The sequence below is a fragment of the Crotalus tigris genome, unplaced genomic scaffold, assembly GCF_016545835.1.
Source record: "Crotalus tigris isolate CLP2741 ecotype Arizona unplaced genomic scaffold, ASM1654583v1 scf7180000017571.3126492, whole genome shotgun sequence".
Lineage (NCBI taxonomy): Eukaryota > Metazoa > Chordata > Lepidosauria > Squamata > Viperidae > Crotalus > Crotalus tigris.
This window is the reverse complement of record NW_024096482.1, coordinates 150,990-171,414: the sequence shown is the minus strand read 5'-3', so window position 1 is coordinate 171,414 and position 20,425 is coordinate 150,990. Positions and strand designations below refer to the sequence as shown.

The window sequence follows — 20,425 nt, the reverse complement described above, 5'->3', positions numbered from 1 at the left end:
TCACCTTGCCGAAGTGATGGCAACCAAGAAGGCCACCTTAAGAGACAAGAGACAAAGAGTGCAAGATCTGAGAGTTTCAAAGGGGGATCCTGTAAGAACCTGTAGAACTCGGGGTAGCTCCCAAGTGGGATAATGATGGACTAAAGGAGGTCTCCTGTTAGTAACTCCTTTGATAAAGGATCGAACTCTCGGATGATGAGACAATGGCATGGAGTTGGCACAGGTGAACACCATGGAGAGTGCCGCCACTTGCCTACGGATAGTGCTGGGTGCAAGACCCATATCCACTCCATCCATGAGATACTCAAGAATTCTCAGGATAGTGACAGAAGAGATAGACAAATCCTTGTGGTCACCCCAGTTACAGAAGTTCCTCCAAGTGGCATTGTAAATCCGATTTGTCGCCGGCCACCTCGAGGCCTGAATCATGGATATCACTCTGGGGGAGTAAGATCCCCGCATCAGGAACTGGCATTCAGATGCCAGACGGCTAATTGGAGCCACTGCGGATCTGGGTGTCGAAACCCCTTGTGTTAAAATTATCCAATCTGGAGGAATTTTCCACGGAGGAGCTACGGTGAGGTTCACGAGATCCGCAAACCATGGTCGCCTCGGCCAGTGTGGGGCACAAATATCAGCTCCGCTTGTTCCTGCAACAGTTTTCTGATGATGGTCGGAATCAGAGGAAGGGGTGGGAAGGCATACAGTAGGCCCTCTGGCCAAGGACTGTGGAGAGCATCCGCTCCCTCCGACCCCTGGGAGGGAAACCGAGAGAGAAACCAGGGACGTTGTGCATTCGCTGGGGACGCGAATAGGTCAACCCTGGGCTGACCAAACTGATGCGTGATCTCCCAAAAGAGGCAGGGATGTAAGCGCCACTCTGAATGATTTACTGTAGAGTGACTCAGATAATCCGCCTGTCGGTTCTCCACTCCCGATATGTGCTCCGCTTTTAGGGCAGAAGAGTCCTTTCTTCCCATGATCCCAGTAACTGAGCCTCAGACATCAGGGCCTGAGATCGAGTTCCGCCCTGCCTGTTTACATGGGCCTTTGCCACCACGTTGTCCTTCAGGACCAACACGTGCCCACCCACAATCGTTTTGCGGAAATGACGAAGTGCTAGGTGAATGGCCCTGAGCTCTAGCCAGTTGATGTTTTGTTTGAGATCCCGCTGGGACCACCGACCCTGGGTGAACTGAAGTTGGAGGTGTGCCCCCCATCCAAATAGGCTGGCGTCCGTGGTCAAGGTCACTCGAACCAGTTCTCTGAAAAGAGATCCCTTGGATAAAGCTGGGGATAGCCACCAGAGAAGGAATGAGAGCATTTGTGCTGGGACCCGTACCCTCTGGGGAAAAGAGGCTACGCCCCGCCTCTAGTAGGGGACCAAAAACCACTGGAGTTGTCTCGTGTGGAGTCTGGCCCAAGGCACTATGGCAATGCAGGAAATCATTTTTCCCAACAGCTGTGAGAACAGAAGTAGGGTCACCCGTTTTTCCCTGCGCACTTTGAGGATCAGTGTACTTATGCTGACCTGACGCTCCTGAGACAAGAAGACTTGGCACAGGTTGGTATCTATTATTGCGCCCTAGTATAAGAGTCGGTTGACTGGAGTCAAGTGGCTCTTTTGAAAGTTGATTAGAAAACCATGGTCCTGAAGCATCTTGATTGTTAGTGTCATGTCCGAGCAAGCGTTCAGTGCCGAGGACGACTGGATTGAAATGTCGTCCAAGTAGCACTGAATGCGGACCGGCACTAATCTGAGCTGTGCAGCAAGAACCGCCAGGACCTTGGTGAAGACCCTAAAGACCAAATGGCAAAGCCTTGTATTGGTAATGATGGTTGGAATACCTGAATCTGAGGAACTGTCTGTGACCCGGATATATGGGACTATGAAGGTATGCTTCTGTAAGATCTATTGACATCAGGAAATCCTCCTGACGAATGCTGGCCAAAATGGAGTGAAGAGTTTGCATTTTGAACTTGTGATATACAAGGTACGAATTTAGGACCTTGAGATCGAGTATCGCCCTCCCTCCCCCCTAGGCTTTCGGAACCATGAAGAGGATGGAGTAGAACCCCCTGCCCCAATTGATCCGCTGGCACCTGCTCTGTGGCCTCTATGTTTAGAAGGTGTTGAATGGCTTTCTTCATGAGACCCTGCTTTATGGGATTTCGCGATGGGGGCAGGTGATGAATCGCCGAGGAGGGGATGCTAAGAATTCCAGGGACAGACCATCCCTGATGGTGGTGAGAACCTGTGGTGGTGTCTTCCCATTTGTGGAAGTAATAAGCCAGTCTGCCACCTATAGGAGGGGTCCGTTCCGAGTCATTTTGTCCTACGGAAGGGACAACCTCCCCTGCCACGAAAGGGCCGCTTGCCCTGAAATTGTGGTTTTGACCTGTCTCTGTAGCCAGAATGGTGCGAGGAACGGTCTGGCCCCACTGGAAATGGCCGAGAGCTGCTCCCCGACGCCAGGTCTGAGCCTGTCCAAAAGGAAAGACGGCGATTGTATGGATTGAAGCATCTGCCCGTTCTCTTGGAGAGGTGAGAGAGTACTCTCTTCTTTTCTCTGTTTTCAATTAGATAAGGAGTGAGGGCCTCCCCAAAGAGGCGACCACTCTGATACGGGGCAGCAGCCACCCCGGCACACCAGTTCTTAAGCCAGAACAACCGATGTGCAGCGACGTTAGAGGCTATGATCCTGGCCGAAAACCTGTCTGATTGCAGGGACACGTCCACCATGTATTCTAGTGCTGCCCGCAACTTTGTGATGTCCTGGTGCACTCTTACCTCGTCTGGGGAGATCCTAGACCGAAGTTCACGAAGCCACATTAGCGAAATCCTGGTGAAGAAGGAGTTCGATATGGAAGCTCTTATCTCCCATGCCGAGGCCTGATGCGTTCTACGGAAAGAAACCTCAGATTTCTTGTCCTCGGCCTTCAGAGCCTCCGACATATCCCCTGGGATCTTGGAGTCTGACAGTATGGGAGAAAGAGACTCGTCTACTCCCGGAACCTCCAGTGCATCATTGAGGGTAGAGACCGTATCCAAGAGTTTGCGGTCTATTCCCCCAAGGGCCGAGAAGGTACCAGGGGATCCCCATTGATCCTGAATGGATTTCAAAAACATGGGAGGGCAAGGGATCTGTTGGGTCCTTGTAACTGGTTCTGAGAACAGCAGATCAGAACTCTGGCTGGAATCCTGATCGGACGCTTGGGGTTTCACCAGTTCAATCTTTCCGGTGGCATAGGCCTTACGTAAGAGCGAAGGGAAAAAAGTAGGATTAAACACACTGACCAGGGGAGTGGCTTCTGAATGAATGTCCTTGTCATCTGACCACAGACCCTCTTCGAGGGCCTGTTCAGAATATTCAGATACCTCACTGCCACCAGAATGCGGTGGTGAGGCCGGATCTGGGAACTCATAATCCCTGGGCCATGCAGTTCCCACAGATGGGGGGGTTGACGGCCCTGGGATTGGTGGGACCCTCACAAAAGATGCCATGGCTTGAGCCACCGCCTGTGAAATCATGGCCTGGAGCTGGGCAGTGAATGAAAGTTGTTCCTGGGACCTGAGGCCCGCCGCCGTTAGAGTGAAAGATGCCGATGGAATCTGAAGTGGACCAGTAAGGGAGAAACTCCCCGGGGTTCCACTACGCCACTGAGGGAGAGATGAGTTTGGTGACTGGAACCAGATCTTGGACCTGCAATTTCAGATCCTGTTCAAAAAGAGAAAGGTGATCCAGGTTGAATCCTGTTCTAGAGCTTGTTCAGGGGACCAAGTCCGTGCAAAAGGTGAGGAGTGTGGACCCTCAGCAGTAGAGGAAGTGGAGGCAGGTTCAACCTCCACTGCACATTGTTGGGCCTTGGAAAATTGCTTTTCCAACGCCCTATGTCTGCTACCTGCCTGCTTTTCGGCCGCCTTAGAGGCCCATTTAGTCTTGACCTTGACCTTTGCGGCCACTTCTTGTTGAGAGACTTGCATTTCTTATTTCCACTGGAAGTGGAAGCCTGTGGAACAGTGTTATCCGCCATTTTGAATAAAAAACAGGAGTTTTCCAGAAGATCTCTGAAGCTGTCCTGATCTGCAGGAGATAAGGCTACGGCCCACCTAGGTGGTACAGGCCTACACGAGGGTCTGTGGAGTCTGGCCCGCCGTTAAGCGCAGAGTCACACTGCGCAATGTAAGTAGCGTGTCACCCAGGGAGCTGTCCTCTCCCCCTTCAATTGTCCAGTGTTCTCGGTTCTTAATACTGTAAACAATTGAGTTGTTATTATTATTTATTCGCAGTATTTTTTTAATGGGGGACTCTCGTGTCTCACTTAGTATCGGCTAGGACAGCAATAGCCATCCACTAGATGCAGACATGTGGAACAGGCAAAACAAGAAACAACCCAACTTGTGTTACTGAATAGTTAGAGTAATTTAGCAGACAGGGATGTGGAAGTGTGTAACACTGTTTATCTGAAGCAAATGTACATATAATAATGAGGATGAGAATGAACTAGCACGATGCAGAGAAAGGATTTAGAAAAAAAACCAAGGAGAATTGATTCAGAAAAAAAATAAATCCCCCTCACCAGCCACGTGGTGACCTAAGATGATGGCTGCAATGGAGAAGAAAGGGGCCTGTACTCAATGAGGGATATAGGAGCCCCTATATCCCCAGAGGATTGCGAAAGGAACACTGCCCCTCGTCGATCAAAAAAGGAATAATTTGAGCGAAAGAGCCCCCCTGTTCTGATGACCCATGCTGCCAGGAATTAACAGGCAAGGAGCAACGAAAATTACCAGGGGAAAAAGAATGATCGCGCAGCAAGCTTCAAAATGGCGCCCGCAACGCTCCATGAAAGAAAATAAAGCAGGCGAAAGCTAATGCGGAGTTTTGACTGTAAGGAAAACCACAGGAGAAGACTCTGTAGAAGGAACAGAGAGGAGACCTGGGAAAGGCTATAACCAGAGGGAAATCGATCACCGCGCTGCGCAAAAAGCGGTGATCACGAAGATCAGCTGGTCAGCGGTGGAAGCTTTCCAGGCAAGAGAAACAAAGCTGAAATGTAGGCTAGGGCAGCGCTGAGCTCAGCGCTGAACTAGATTACAGAAGGAACTAAGAATCCACAAATGGTAATACTACCTGTCCTCCTAATTTATATTCGGGAGCCAAATTTCCACATCTCTTCAGGGCTGAGACCAAAAAGAAACTGGGGCATGGTCAGGCCCAGCAGGGGCATGGCAACTTTGAGTGATTGGTCTAATTGGGCTAGAGGACTTCTAAAACCCATTCGTGGATTCTACATTCCCTACATGCTGGAGATTGCAGGTAATTTGGGGGGAAGGCATTCAGTACTAAATATATATATGAAACTCTTACACGATCAGTAGGCAGATACCTCTTATACGATGTAAATATTTCTCAATTTAGGATAAGTTTCTAGGATAATTTCATGGACAAATAAAAGCTAGATTTTTTGCTAACAAATATTTTGCTAAATATTACTTTAGCAAAGTTGAATCTGTAACTTATATTATTTGGTATGATTAGACCAAACAAGTGTTTAACTTGTAGACATAATTGACTACAAGCCCTACTCTGAGCCACGTTAAATCAGCCCCATGATACAAAGGTAGCAAAAACTAACCTTGACACTGATGGATGCAGTATGGAGCTCATTTAAATGTATGCATAATGGTGGAAAATACAGAGAAGTAGTAATGTTTTTCTGTGGGCATAATGCATCTGACGCTGACCTATTTAGCAAGAGAAAATTAGCATGTGTTTCTCAACCTCTTAATTTGAAATTGGAATATTCCACAAATTACTATAATGCCTTTAAGAGTTATTTGCCAATACATTTCTTAGATTTAAACTGATTTTGATGTTACTTGTACTTGAATCTGATGTTTGATTCAGAGTCAAGAGTTGTCCAGATATTTCTCATACATGATGAAACTAGAATAGTTTCCATTGATAACTGCTGAGGATTCCTGGGAGCAGTTGTTCTACCATCTGTCCTCTTGATTCTCCTGACATAGCTTAAATTCCCCTGCTGGGAGGCACTGGGATTAGTTGATAAATATTATTAATTCTTCTCTGAGCAAGGGGAAGCTGACTTCCTACATAAAGAGGTATTTATGAGGCTACATCTTTAAGAAATCTTTCTTGATCCCTCAAAAATATTTGCAGGCTATTTTCTAAATTTCTGTAACTAGTCAAGATAATTGGGAGAATTTGGTCTCCTAGTTTCAGGAAATCTTACACGAAATTAATAATATATGTTTGAGACATTTCAAACTAGTTTTAGGACAGGCTATATAGAATTGAGACTCCCCTGGTCAGACAGGTAAATAGTTTTCACCTGGAGAGAGATAGATGAAGTGTGATGCTCCTCTGGGGATAGTTGAATATGGTATTGTTCTGGACTGACAGTTTTGGGCACTGGAAACGTTGTACACAAAGACTATTACTCTACAAAGGAAAATCTGATTTCTGGGGTCTCTCAGGGATCTATTCTTGTTACCAATATAATTAATGTATACTTTTAGGGAGAGATCATCAGGAAATTGTGTGTTACAATTAATTCCCAAGTTAACAGAAATTGGCATGTGGTACAAAGTTGAAGGTGGTGTTTTTCTGAGAATTTGAATGCGTATTTACTATTTATGTGCAATTGCTTACAGATTCAAAATAAGAAAATATGAAGGTGACTGTAACTGAAAGGTTTTGACACCCTTTCAGTTACAGTTTGTAACCTCTGGAAGAAATAACAGCTTCCTAGCATTTTCTGTAGCCAGATAGAATTTTTATTCTTGCTTTTGACATTTTCTCCCTCTTCAGCTGAGATATAGCCATAGGTTTGCTTGCATGCATAGCACCGTTAAAATCTCCCCTCAGTTTTTTATTAATATTTAAACCTGGAAATGGATTTCTATTCCAAAAACATCACTTTTCTTTCTTCTGTGCCTTTTGGAGCTGATTTGGAGGTATGTTTTGGGTGCTCAAAACTGTGTCCCAATTTGCAAAAAGGTTTCATGCTTAACTTTTGTAGCAAGTGAACTGGTTGTAAAACTGAATTATGCGGTAAATTTCACTCAGAAATTTCAATTGGTAGAAAATATTGCAACCCAGTTGATCTATAAGATTCTATACAGTACAGATTTTGAATTCTATCTGCTAGTTTGTTTCCAGATATATTTGCTTGTTTATTTATAATTTTAATTTATAAGGCTACCACTTGTGAGTACAATGCAGTACAAGATATCCCTTGTTATTTTCAAAAACCTTAAAGGCTAGCACCTGGGATGCTTGCAGGAATAAATTGTTCTGCAAAATTCTCCAGATTAACAGAGGATGGCCTCCATCGGTTTCCTCTTGAGGTCAGGTTTTCTTCATGATTACCCGATATCAGTAAATTTCATTTCCCAATAAAATATATATTTTATTTTATTTTTAAATTGTATAAGTGAAGTAGAACAAACAAAAGCAAAAATGCTTCAACGATAATATAAATACAATACAAATCCAATACAGGGATTGCCAGCCATATTCACCTTTAAGAACATTTTTTACAACCCATCTATTCTAATTTGCCAGCACTGTTTAATCATGCTGTCAAATCAAATTGATTGTGTTTATGTGTATGTATACACTCACACAGACACACATATACAATGAAAATAAACTTCCAACTAAATAAAAAAATAAATAGATAAATAAACTTCCAAATAAATAAATTTATTAGGTAGATTCCATGTTCAATATGTCTGAAAAACTGAAGAACTTGAGATATTTAAATATTTTAGCTTTTTTTGAAATTTTTATTGCAAGTGAGGAACAAAATTGCTAATAACTGACAAAATATAATTTAGATAAGATCATTCTGAAATGTTTTTAGACCATATAAATGCAGAAATTCATAGAATAAAAATTATATTGGAATAAAAAGACTTAAAAAAATAAGGGAAGTTTGCTAGCAATAAAACTAAAAGGATCAGCAAGATAAAATACTCCCTCAGCCTGGAGACTACTACCCAGAATTCCCTTTTTTTCATTCAGATTGCTCAAGGACAGAGGTCCCCAATCTTTTGGGCACCAGGGACCAGTTCCATGGAGAGAGGTTTTTCAGCAGACCGGAGGGTGCATGGTTTTGTGTGCTGCCTGCCTCTTGCGGATGGGGCTTTGCTTGTTTGTGCGGACTGGTTGCTGGAATGCCGCAGCCTGGTACTAGTCCACGGACCGGAGGTTGGGGACCCCTGCTCTAGGACTTACATAGGGATCTATTCTACTCACTACAACAAGTGATTAGTGTTGCCTGGGAGCATATTGTATGGTTTTAAAATTATCTTTTTGAAAAGCATCAGAAATAAACTGTCAACTGATCGATCAATCAAATTCTTTAAGAAACCTTTCTTGATCCAGACTAAATAAGACTTATCAAATAAAACCTACAGAACACAGTTGCAAAATAGAAGGTACAAAATAAAATAAGCTATACAAGATAAACAATGTAGAATCATATTTGTAATGTTTTGCTATCAACAATGTGTAAGTTTTAGAAGCTGTAAGAATAAATTTTACAACAGGAAAAGTTACATGACACATATCTATGTGCCAATATGTCAACTAATGAGTGACAAATGAACACTGAACACTGGAACCCACCCAGCTTCCTCATTCAGGCTGATATAAATCCCTAATGTGATGCACAAAGAGCAGGTAGGACAGATAAATGGAACACGGGATCCTAGTTTTCACCCTGGTTCTTATTACTGGTTTAGAATTATTATTTTCAAATTGCACAATTTCTTTGGAAATGAAGCAGAATTTAATAGGCTTGAAAGCGGTTAACTATTATTCAAGTGCCTTTCCAACATATTTATGCAGAAGCATTTAATTGACATGTATAGTGGATGCAGTTTACTTGGGCATTCTAAATGAGTCATAGAGTATGTTGTTTGTGATGACTTGATTATTTGTAATATTCTGCAGGGCTTTTCAGTAATATGCTAATCATAATTAAGTCTGAGATACGCAGAAGTTTGAAATATCAAGACTGCAAGGCTTGATTGTTGCCCATTTCACTCAGATAAAAAATAACTACTAAACAAACAAAAAACCTCTCCCCTTTTCCCCCTTTTGGCCTTTCTAATATTTTTATGGATCTACAATGCCATCCAGTGGTTAGTCTGACTAATGTAACATTTGTGCATTCATTTTATATCCATTAACTTGTCCCCATTTTTATTTAAGAGTTAATAATGGCAATATATTGGGATTTAATCTCCTGTAGTTTCCATAGACATGCTACTTCCAAGAGCAAAGCAATAGCTATTGAGTTGATCCCAGGGCAGCTATTTATGCAACATGTAGATAGTTCAATAATCCCAGCTATTGGTTGCAACTAGTGATTTTTAAACAAATATTGTAGAAAATATGCAGAACATAAAAGCAAGGGATTTTACTTACTGAATTTAAATGAACTGATATGCTTCCTCTAGGAAAAGCAGAGATATAATATTGAAGGCCAGTAGCTACTACAAAAATTGAAAATTATGCAGGTAGCCTTCATTAAAGCATAAATAAAACATAGCAAGAATAACTTTTCCTTCACATACCACTTTGGCTTTTAAATATCCAAATAGACTGCTCAGTTTGAACTACTCACTATCTCAATAATTAGAGAGCTGAATGAAGAAGGAACACAAATGGTCCCAAAGTAGTATTTGCAGAAAACATGTTATTTCATAGTCTGGTTATGTGCTCCTGGCTACTTTCCTTTGTGACTAGAGGCAAGCTCACCTGACCAATAACCACCCAAGAAACAGTGAAGGCCTTTTGTTTCATTTATTGCAATAAGTGGGGAGAGAAGCTATCAAAGCTTGGTTCTCTCCAAAGTTCCAACCCAAAATATTTCCTTCTTTATACATTCCTGTCCCGGCTGCACATCCCTCCTCTTTCCCCATTGGCTGAGGTACTATGAGATTTCACTCTTTCCGTTCGCTTCTTACACATTTCCTGATGAGATATTAAATTATATTCACATATACAATAATAATAAGAAAAATTAGACATTTAAATGATTATTTTAAACTTTGTGGATATTTATGTCCCCCTTTTAGAACAATAGGTTCTTTCCTGTTTTTCAATTCAGTGCCTTTCCTGGAGGAGCAATTTACAGTGGCCTTTCAAGCCATGGTCACTGACAGTACAGCCACCAACCACGGCAGCCTGTCCTCCTTCCCTTGTCTCTTCCGGGGCACGGAGGGAAGGAGGGGGGGAAGAGAGGGAGGGAAGGAAGGAAGGGAGGGACAAGGAAGGGAGGGAGGGACAATGAGAGGGAGGGAGGGAGAAGGAAGGAAGGGACAAAGGGAAGGAAAGAAGGGACAATGAGAAGGAGGGAAGGAAGGCGCCCACCCCAAGCCCATCCCCCTCCACCAGAGACCCATGATCCCCCCACAGCCCTGCCTGCACCCCCCACAGGCACCCTGCAACCTGAGTGATGAGCTGCCATGCCCCCCGGCCATTGACTTCGCTTGTCAAAAAATTGCAAAATGTGATCACATGACTCTAGGACACTGTGCCAAGTATGCGAATGTAAATAACATGACCCTGGGGATGCTGCAACAGTCATAAGTGTGACAAATGGTCATAAGTCACTTTTTTCAGTGCCGTTGTAACTTTGAACAATCACTAAGCAAATTGTTGTAAGTTGAGGACTACTTTACTTTATCATTTTTTCCCTTTTTTTGGTCATCTGGTTTTTGACACCTTGCTAGGCGATTGGTGGTACTCAGATATTGCCTTATCCTAAAAGTGGTACAATGGGTAAAAGTGTTGAAAAGCCCTGCCTTAGAATATCTGCCAATCCCATTAGATCAGCTAGGGTAAGCATATTACAGAATTCTTCCTTAGTGGGACCTTGGAAGCTTCTCTATCCCATGGCTACCCCTATTTTATAGAATATCTTCCCTCTGGTGATTTGGCAGATCCCCACCCTTCCAGACTTCCAGCTTTTTCTAAGTTCCTGGAACAGGGTAGGGTAGGGTAGGGTAGGGTAGGGTAGAGTAGGATAGGATAGATAGGATAGGATAGGATAGGATAGGATAGGATAGGATAGAATAGGATAGGAAGAATGGAATTAGAGTAATTGGAGTTTGCAGTGGGACATCTTAAGAGGATGATTAAAGCATAGAGTTTTTGTTTTATTTTCTGGTTTTATAATTACTGCTTTTACTGTTGTAAACCAGGAGTCCCCAACCTGTGGGCAACAGCCCACCAGGCTGTGTGAAGGAATGGCCAGTGCACTCACTGCCCCACACACACATGTGCTAGCACTGGCCTGCCCCAAGCATCCCACCAGCACTAGTGCTGAGGTAGCACCACCCCACCCCGAGCATTCCATCAGCACTAGCATCGCCCTGAGCATCCCACCGGCACTAGCACCACCCTGAGCATCCCGCCAGTGCTAGTACCGCCCCACCCATGAGAATCCCACTGGTACTAGCGCTGCCCCAAGCTTACCATGGCACTAGAGCCACCCGACCCCCGAGCATCCCACTGGCATTAGCACTGCCCCAAGCATCCCACCAGCACTAGCGCCATCCCGCCCCAGAGTGTGCCACTAGCACTAGTGCTGCCCATAGCATCCTGCCAGTACTAGCACCGCTCCATTTGTAGCACTCGCGCCCACGCAGCCCCATTTGTATGTGCGCATGTGCCTGCACAGCCCTGCTTGTGTGTTCACATGCAGCCATTTGTATGTGCACATGCACTCATGCACAGCCCACTTGTGTGCATACGCATGGGGGTCATTTGTACACTCGGGGCCATTTGTGCACATAGCAGTGCCTGCCTCCCTTTCTGGGCCACCAAACCAAAAAGGTTGGAAACCTGTGTTATAAACCATCCAGAGTTGTTTAAGATGGGTGGGCTTCAGATGGGAGGCCATATAAATATTTTAAATAATTAAATCTTTAAAAATATAAAAAGGAAAATTCTGTCACACTGGCCATTATATAATTTCTCTTCCTTATTTCCTTTCTTTGTGGATTCTTATTTGTTAAACCAATTTAAATGAATCATATGTTAAACATGCAGATTTCCAATCACCAAATAAGATTGTTGCCTCAATCCTTTCCTCTCTTTATACTTGGGCATTATACCAGATTTGCTCTGGAGTCTCCCTAACCCTTGAAACAGATGGACAGCTGTGCAGAAGATGGAGAGAAGAGCAGGAATGTGTTCTGCTAATTATGCAGTCGATGGACTGGCATTAGTAAATTCTGTTCAGTGGCATGGAAATTTGTATGGCTGATTTTATTTGGATCTATTTTAACTATGTTTGGATCAAGCAATAAAAATTATAAAAGAATTGCCTTTTCTTTAAGAATGTTTCTTCTTGCTTCTTGTTTCAACACTTCAGGATATCTCCAGTAATTCTTCTTTATATTCCCTTATACATTAAAATTGCTCATTTATTACACTTATATAGTAATTAGTTTTCTAAATTTTCAGCAAATCTGTATTTTTCCAGTATTAAGATAATATCTTTAATAAACCAAGTCAATGATCACAAAATGTAACCATCCACAGCATTATGAAAAGCAACCTGGGAATAGGGAGAAGAAAACAAAAGCTGTCTTTCATCCCTAAACTGACATATAATTTCTTTTTTCTATAAATATTTAACCTAGATATCTAATAATATCATTTTATATCTATTTTAAAAGCTTAGACATTTTTTAAGATATGGATAATAAATACAGTATATGGATTTTGTTTTTTATTTTCATTAAAGAGCCATGGAGGTACACTGGTTAGAATGCATTGCAGGCTAAATCTGCCGACTGCCAGAAGTTTGTTCCTAACAAGCTCAAGATTGACTCAGCTTTCCATCCTTCCTAGGTCGGTAAATGAGGACCCAGATTGTTGGGGGCAATATACTAACTCTGTAAACTGCTTAGAGAGGACTGTAAAGCACTATGACATGGTATATACTGTAAGTCTAAGTCAGGGTGTCAAACTGCTGGCCCATGGGCCAGATACGTCATGCTGAAACCGCACCCACCCCATTGCTGGCAATGGAAAAAAAGGTCACGATACATCATGACACATCACATGACGTTGTGAGTTTGACACCCCTGGTCTAAGTGCTGCCCTCTCCTCCCCCCCCCCCAGATGAAATGTATAGTTCCTGTTGTCTCAGGAAAACTCAAAATATTCTTAAAGACTCATCTCATCCCGGACATTCTTTTTTTTTTTTTTTTTTTTGAACTACTACCATCTGGCAGATGGTACAAGATAATAAAAACAAAGACAAATAGGCTGAAAAGTAGTTTTTGTCCCAGAGCTGTAACCATTTTAAATACCACTGTATAGTGCAACATTGAAGTGCAATATTAGGGGCAGCACAATGGTGAATAGAACGTGAAGGATGTGTGTATATAATGTATGTTCTTATTTGTGGTTTTTACTTGTGTGTAGTGTGCATTGTGGACAGCACTTAATTTCATTGTGAGTTACACAATGACAATAAAGATATTCTATTCTATTCTATTCTATTGCTATTTTTCTCTTCACATTCTGTTGCTTTTTCAAGCTTTTATCATCTTTTTACATTTCCAGGTTTTTACCTTCTTTGCACGTCCTTCAGAACAAGGCTAGAAAGATATCTCTGAATTCTACTTCATACATAGTCATTCATTATTGAAATTAATTTAAGCAGTTTTTTCCTAACTATAATCTTGGTCAAAACTCCCAACTTAGGAGTTAAATGTAAGTATTTACTGAATATTAATGTATCCAGCAAGCACTACACAAAGTCAACTAAACACCACAGGACAATTTATTCCAACTCTGATAATAAACTAACATATTTTTTATGCTAAGTTGTCATTCCCATACTGATGTCACATTTTGTGATCAAGCTGTAGCAATGCTTGGGATTAATTTAAAATAATAATGGTAATGATTACCATTGGTTACACAGGAAAAATCATTTTCCTTTCTGACAAACCAAAACTACTCACACAGAGACACAGATACAAAAATACAGAGAGAAAAAAGTACTAGTAGCAAAGTAACTGTTAACAGTTTATTAAAAAGAGAAAAAGAAATACATTCTAAAAGTGCTGTTAATTGAAAGGATTAATAAAGAATAAAAAGAGATAGTGAATAAAAGATAGATATCTTTCCTAGAAAAAATATATCCTAGTATATCTATTTCATCCATATAAAATCCATACTTTTTTTTTAAAGGAAAACAATATTTTTACAGACTTTTAAATTTAAACTCAAATGCCCTCAAGGGACAGAGAAAACAGACATAACCGCTAAGAACAAAAGGGCACAACCTTTAACTGGAGTGCAAAAGAAAGATAACAAGCAATTGACAATGTTTAATAAAAAGGACTCAGGACACCCAGCAAAAATGATAGGCATTCAGCTGGAAATAGGAGCCAAATACAAAGCAGAGCGTAGAATCCTATCAACTTCAGTAGTGACAGGGTCACAAGGAGATTAGATAGGTAGAGTTTCATTTGGAGAGGCCGCTATCAAGGCAGCCTCTTAAATATCGTTATGTTCATCAGAAGTGAATCATAAATCAGGTGCTTAACACTATGAATGTTAGAAACTACAGAACATTAATCCAAATTGTACATATATGCTATGAAGAATGCATGACAAGTGCAGTTAAACTGATTCGTTTTACCATATTTTATATTCTTTTGTATGAATAATAAAAGCACTTCAAGCTTTGGGTGAAAATTCACTCTTTGTGAATATTTTGATGAAGTTCTATTGTTGATTTCCTTTGTACTATTTTCAAAGAGAATATTAAAATATTTTGGACAATTGTGGTACTCATCTTATTAGAGAACAAAAACAAAAGAGCCAGTTCTTACCATTCTACACTTTACCACTGAATTTTGGATTGCGTGAAAAGATTTAAAAGCATACTGTATATAATTATTAATTAATTTAATTAAATGATGCAGCCTGTTCAATATCATTATTAGCTTTACTCATACTAGTCAGATTGGCTTCATTCAAAACAGGTATACTGGGAACTTTATAGGGGAAACTGTGTCTAAGTTACAATCGGTCTGTATTAAGTAATTAATTCATTAGCCTAATTACATATCATGATTTCACTTTGGCCTGCTCTTATGAACATAAAACCCCCAGTGATAGATTTTTCAACTAGCTATATAGTTCATATGGTTTAGACAATAATTAAGAAAGATAGGGGACATTGCCACAGCAAAGTTTGTAAATGAAATAGTTTTTCTTCCAGTTTTAATAGACCTTATCCTTCTCTTGTACTTTTATATATTTATTGAAATATCTGAAGTTTAATGAAAGACACATTTGTTCTAGCATTTCAGGACAAAGAATAATGCAGCAGTATCTTATCTTTTGTGTCATTCAGCCTAGCATAGTGACTTTCTTACATTTTAATTACTTATCATTTCTATCTGGCTCACAGTAGAAAAGAAAATCTACTCAAGCAATAAAACTATCTGGGAAACCATCCAGGAGTAAGGCTGTAGATAATTTAAAAACTAAACGTAATATTCTCTAGAAGATAATTTGGTATTCCTTTGAGAGCATATAAGGCAAACTTTGGATAAATTCTACCTCTATTATGCATTCCATCAACATTTTCAGGTAACTGAAATCTGAAACTAAAAACATTTTCTTGGTTATTTCCTTTAGATGAGATTACTAGAATACTGTTTTGATGAACCATTCTTTAATGACATAAAAATTATGGAAAGTAATCACAATAAACAAGGCTATTTTCCCAAGGTACTATCAAAGCAACTCAATAGTTTCCTGATCCTTTAAGAGTTATCCTTGGATTGCTGATAGAGATGTAACATCAAGTTCCACACCCCTCTATATTTGACAGTTGTCTCTGTTTCTACAAGAATATGCATCACTCAGTGTTTGGGACCCATGCACAAAAAGTAACTTCAAACACAGAGAATAGTCATTGCTTCTGATTGCATTAGGATATGTGCAGGGCATAGGACAACATTTGGTTGATTGGTTAGTTGGTTGCTTTTTAAAATTATTTGATTTATATCCTGCCTTTATTTTGCACAACTCAATACATAATGCCATACATAATGCTCCCATCTCCTATATTCCACACAGCAACAACTCTTGAGATATTTTGGGCAAGGGAGAATAATTATTTCAAAGTCACCCAGCTGATTTCAATGCCCAAGAGAGAATTAGATCTTATAGACTCCTGGTTTCTAGTGCAACATGATAATCACTACACCAGGCTGGTGTAACATGATATTGATATTGATGATGTTATCATCATGATATTATCTCTGCTTTCTACATGATAATTGAAATGACTGTAGCTAAGTACAATTTTTAATGTAATATGTATTGAACTACTACAGCTTCTCAATATTGTTGGATGGTATTATTTTTCAATATAGGCAAATAATGTTGATTTTTGAGAACTCTGAAGGGGTCTTGGGGGACCCACAGAGGTTCTATGATCACACTTTAAGTAACACTGGTCCAAAGCAAGTGCTGAGTACAGAAGCTATATTTGGAGGAAAGGCCCAAAGCCTTTAGAGACTGTCTAGAGAAGCATAAAACTCACTTATTGGAACTATAGATTAGTGGTGTTTTCTTAAGATTCTGTGTGTGTGTGATTCAAGGTAAATAGATCCTATTTAAGAACAAGGCACTAAATTTGACTTCTTATGGAACAGCAGTAACAATATTTGAGTCTCACAGTCCAAGGTCATGACAAAGGTGATAAGAACCCCAGGCTCATCCAACTCATATCTCAACATCTGAGGAACTGTTTGGAAAGGCTGCAAAACTTATTTAGCAAATGTAGGGGGAACTCCATTCTACTGCTTAGATTTAGAAGACAAAGCGCTAAGATATGTTGTATGCAGAATGAAAAGCGTAGCTTGAGCAAATAATAAAAATTGTTTCTGAACTTATGTAAAAAGAGAAAAAACTTGTTGCCCAGTCATGTCACAGAGCTGCAGTAATGAGGATAGCTGCCCTTGCCAAAATCTTTCTGTTGGTAAATAAGGAAGAACTCTTCAACCTAATACACAGTAGAGAATGTGAATAATAGAATCTCCATACATCATTATATTTTTGTACCAATCACTGTGTCATTGTTTTCTTAGTAGATAATCAAATATTTGTTGAGATTTGGTGTGTAATCAGTCTACGACATTTTATTGGTTAGTTTCAATCTGAATGTCCTCTTTAAGATTCCTCTATACTCGCAGTACTGCAGCAATAAACAGGTGAAAAAGAATACTCTCCCATTGTGATTTATTAGACAGTGCTTTTGGGATGCAACCCTTTTCAGTTTCATTCCCTATAACTTCCCTACTGATTATGGACTCATGGGACCTTTATACAGGATAAACAAGTAATTAGACAAGCAATAATCAAGCTTTAATCATGGTTTTCAAGCAACATGATAGTAAAAATGCTTTGTGGGGGAGGAAAGATAAATATATTGCACTACAGGTAGCCTTCAACTTATGACTGGTCATTTTATGACCATTCGGAGTTGCAACAACTCAGAACAGGTAGGTTACAGCCCATAAAGCATTTCAACCCTGAGGTGCAAATGTTCTCCTTTATTGGTAGTGGTACCTGTACAGTAAGCAGATCAAAGAAAAGAAAAGTGGGAAGAACAGATCTTCCAGGAAACAAAGAATGCAAAGATGCACCAATGAAAAAGAAAAAGTTACCCATCACCCAGAAATTCATGAAAACAAAGTAACAAAAAACTTTGTTATTAGTGTCTATTCTTCTATTGCACTATTTACTTTTTTCAATCTACCATATGATTTTTAAACACATTAGAAATAATTGGCTGCACAATTGCAGTGTTTACCTCCATTTTTAAATGAGTTATAAGCATGAAAATAGTGAGTACAGTTTTAAAATAGCATTTATCATTTGATTCAGTTTTCCATTTGAACAGTTCCAGTGGTATTAAAGGGAATGCTTGTATGATCAAAATATGTTAGAATGTGCAATATTTGTGATTTTTTAAAAAAATAAATAAAAGTTGGGTTTGTTTTTTTTGTTTTCTGCACCGTCTGTTTGAGAAGACTTATTTTATTCAACTTTAGTTATTGGGTTTTTACTAATTCATTTCCCAGTGGGAAGTTAGTTGTTTCTGGAAAAGTACAAAAAAATTTAAACCAGAGCAATAATGAATTATCCTTATCTCTTAAATTTATTTTCTCTATAGTTTTCTGAAATAGAGAAGATGGGAATTAGTCCTCAAAGCAGCATTATTTAAGAGACAGACCAAGACTGAAATAGTCTCCTAAAACAAATGTTGAGCTATCCCCTAAGCAGTATTCAAGATGCTTCTTACATACTCCATATAAACGTACATTGTTTATATGCTAAATCTGTGTAAAAATATTTCCCCAAAGCCCATGAAACAAAAATACATTAATGTAGCTATGAATTTATTTCAACAGCCTGGAGTTGTAATTTGGATGAAGCAAAACAACCCACAGATGCATTGATTTTAACCCTATTAATAGTGAGGAATGTCAATAATTTAATTGATTATTGTTGGAAACAAATGTCAGTGGAAGAAAATTTGCTTTCAATAAATGTGATTCAAAAGTAAGATGGAACATTTTTTTAAAAATAATGTCCAATTCTGCTTAAATAGAGAGCATGTTGGTTAAAGAGTTCAAGAGAGCGTAGAGGTGCTTTAATTATCCGGGTGTAATTGCTTTCTATTTTCATTTCTACTTGTGCTGTGAAAGTTTTCAATCCAAAAGACATGTACAAATAATTATGCAAATGCACTGAAATGTTTGTATATATGAAACTGCTGTCAGATTACTTATCTATTCAAAATGAAAGGGCAGAATTCAAAGTTTAAACAACAGATGCTAAGCCCATATTGAGGTAGAAAACAGAAATAACTGTTTTGGACTCAGGAGGAAGATATAAGAATATGCAGTTTTTACCTTCTGAAAAAATCTTTTTTTTACCCCAATGGTTTAATAAATATTGTATGAGTCAATGTGAAGCAATGTATTAACGAAGTGATATTTATCCAGGAAGCAGGTGCACCAATTGGGGTTACTGCTCTCTAGTTTGCTATCGACCTACGATGAAGTTTAACCTTTTGAACATTTTTTTCTCTGCTTTCTTTTCAATCTTAGTTCCCCTGGGCCTAAAATGGCAAAAGAAAGTCAACACCAGGCACTAGCAGCACTACCAGGTACTACTGTTGCAACTGCAATAGCAAATAATGCAACAGAACCAGCGATACCCGGAGGAGGAAAAGGCGGCACACAAGAAAATTCACTTTCAAAGTTAAAGGAGAAATTTATGAATGAACTAACCAAAATTCCTTGTAAGTAAACTTGCTATTGCTGTTATGATTCTGTAACAATAATCTTTAAAACTATGTTGTTGTTAATTGCGAAGTCGTGTCCGACCCGTCGCGACCCCATGGACAATGTTCCTCCAGGTCTTCCTGTCCTCTACCATCTTCTGGAGTCCATTTAAATTCACACCTACTGCTTCAGTGACTCCATCCAGCCATCTCATTCTCTGTCGTCCCCTTCTTCTATTGCCCTCAATCTTTCCCAGCATTAGGCTCTTCTCCAGTGAATCCTTCCTTCTCATTAGGTGGCCAAAGTACTTGAGTTTCAACTTCAGGATCTGGCCTTCTAAAGAGCAGTCGGGGTTGATCTCTTCTAGGACTGACCGGTTTGAACGCCTTGCAGTCCAAGGGACTCGCAGGAGTCTTCTCCAGCACCATAGTTCAAAGGCCTCAATTCTTTTGCGCTCAGCCTTTCTTATGGTCCAACTTTCACAGCCATACATTGCAACTGGGAAAACCATGGCCTGGACTATACGCACTTTTGTTGGCAGGGTGATGTCTCTGCTTTTTAGTATGCTGTCTAGATTTGCCATAGCTTTCCTCCCCAGGAGCAAGCGTCTTTTAATTTCTTGGCTGCAGTCCCCATCTGAGGTGATCTTGAGCCCAGAAAAATAAAATCTGTCACTACCTCCATTTCTTCCCCATCTATTTGCCAGGAATTGAGAGGGCCGGATGCCATGATTTTGGTTTTCTTAATGTTGAGTTTCAAGCCAACTTTTGCACTCTCCTTCTTCACCCGCATCAAGAGGCTCTTTAGTTCCTCTTCACTTTCTGCCATTAGAGTGGTATCATCTGCATATCTTAGGTTGTTGATATTTCTCCCGGCAATCTTAATTCCAACTTTTGATTCATCTAGCCCTGCCTTTCTCATGATGTGCTCTGCATATAAGTTAAATAGGCAGGGCGACAGTATACAGCCTTGCCGGACTCCTTTTCCAATTTTGAACCAATCAGTGGTTCCGTGTTCAGTTCTCACTGTTGCTTCTTGACCCGC

At 40.2% G+C, this 20,425-nt stretch overlaps 1 protein-coding gene across 7 annotated transcripts in view; it reads left to right on the top strand.

The window, feature by feature from the left end:
* The window catches only part of SYT1 (synaptotagmin 1), a 359,166-nt gene that overhangs the window by 255,428 nt on the left and 83,313 nt on the right, over positions 1-20,425 (top strand). For all 7 annotated transcript variants that reach the window (XM_039355193.1, XM_039355200.1, XM_039355245.1 and 4 more), the window contains one exon: positions 19,205-19,398. In XM_039355193.1, coding sequence (XP_039211127.1) covers positions 19,205-19,398 — 194 coding nt within the window. The remainder of the gene's footprint in view (positions 1-19,204; positions 19,399-20,425) is intronic.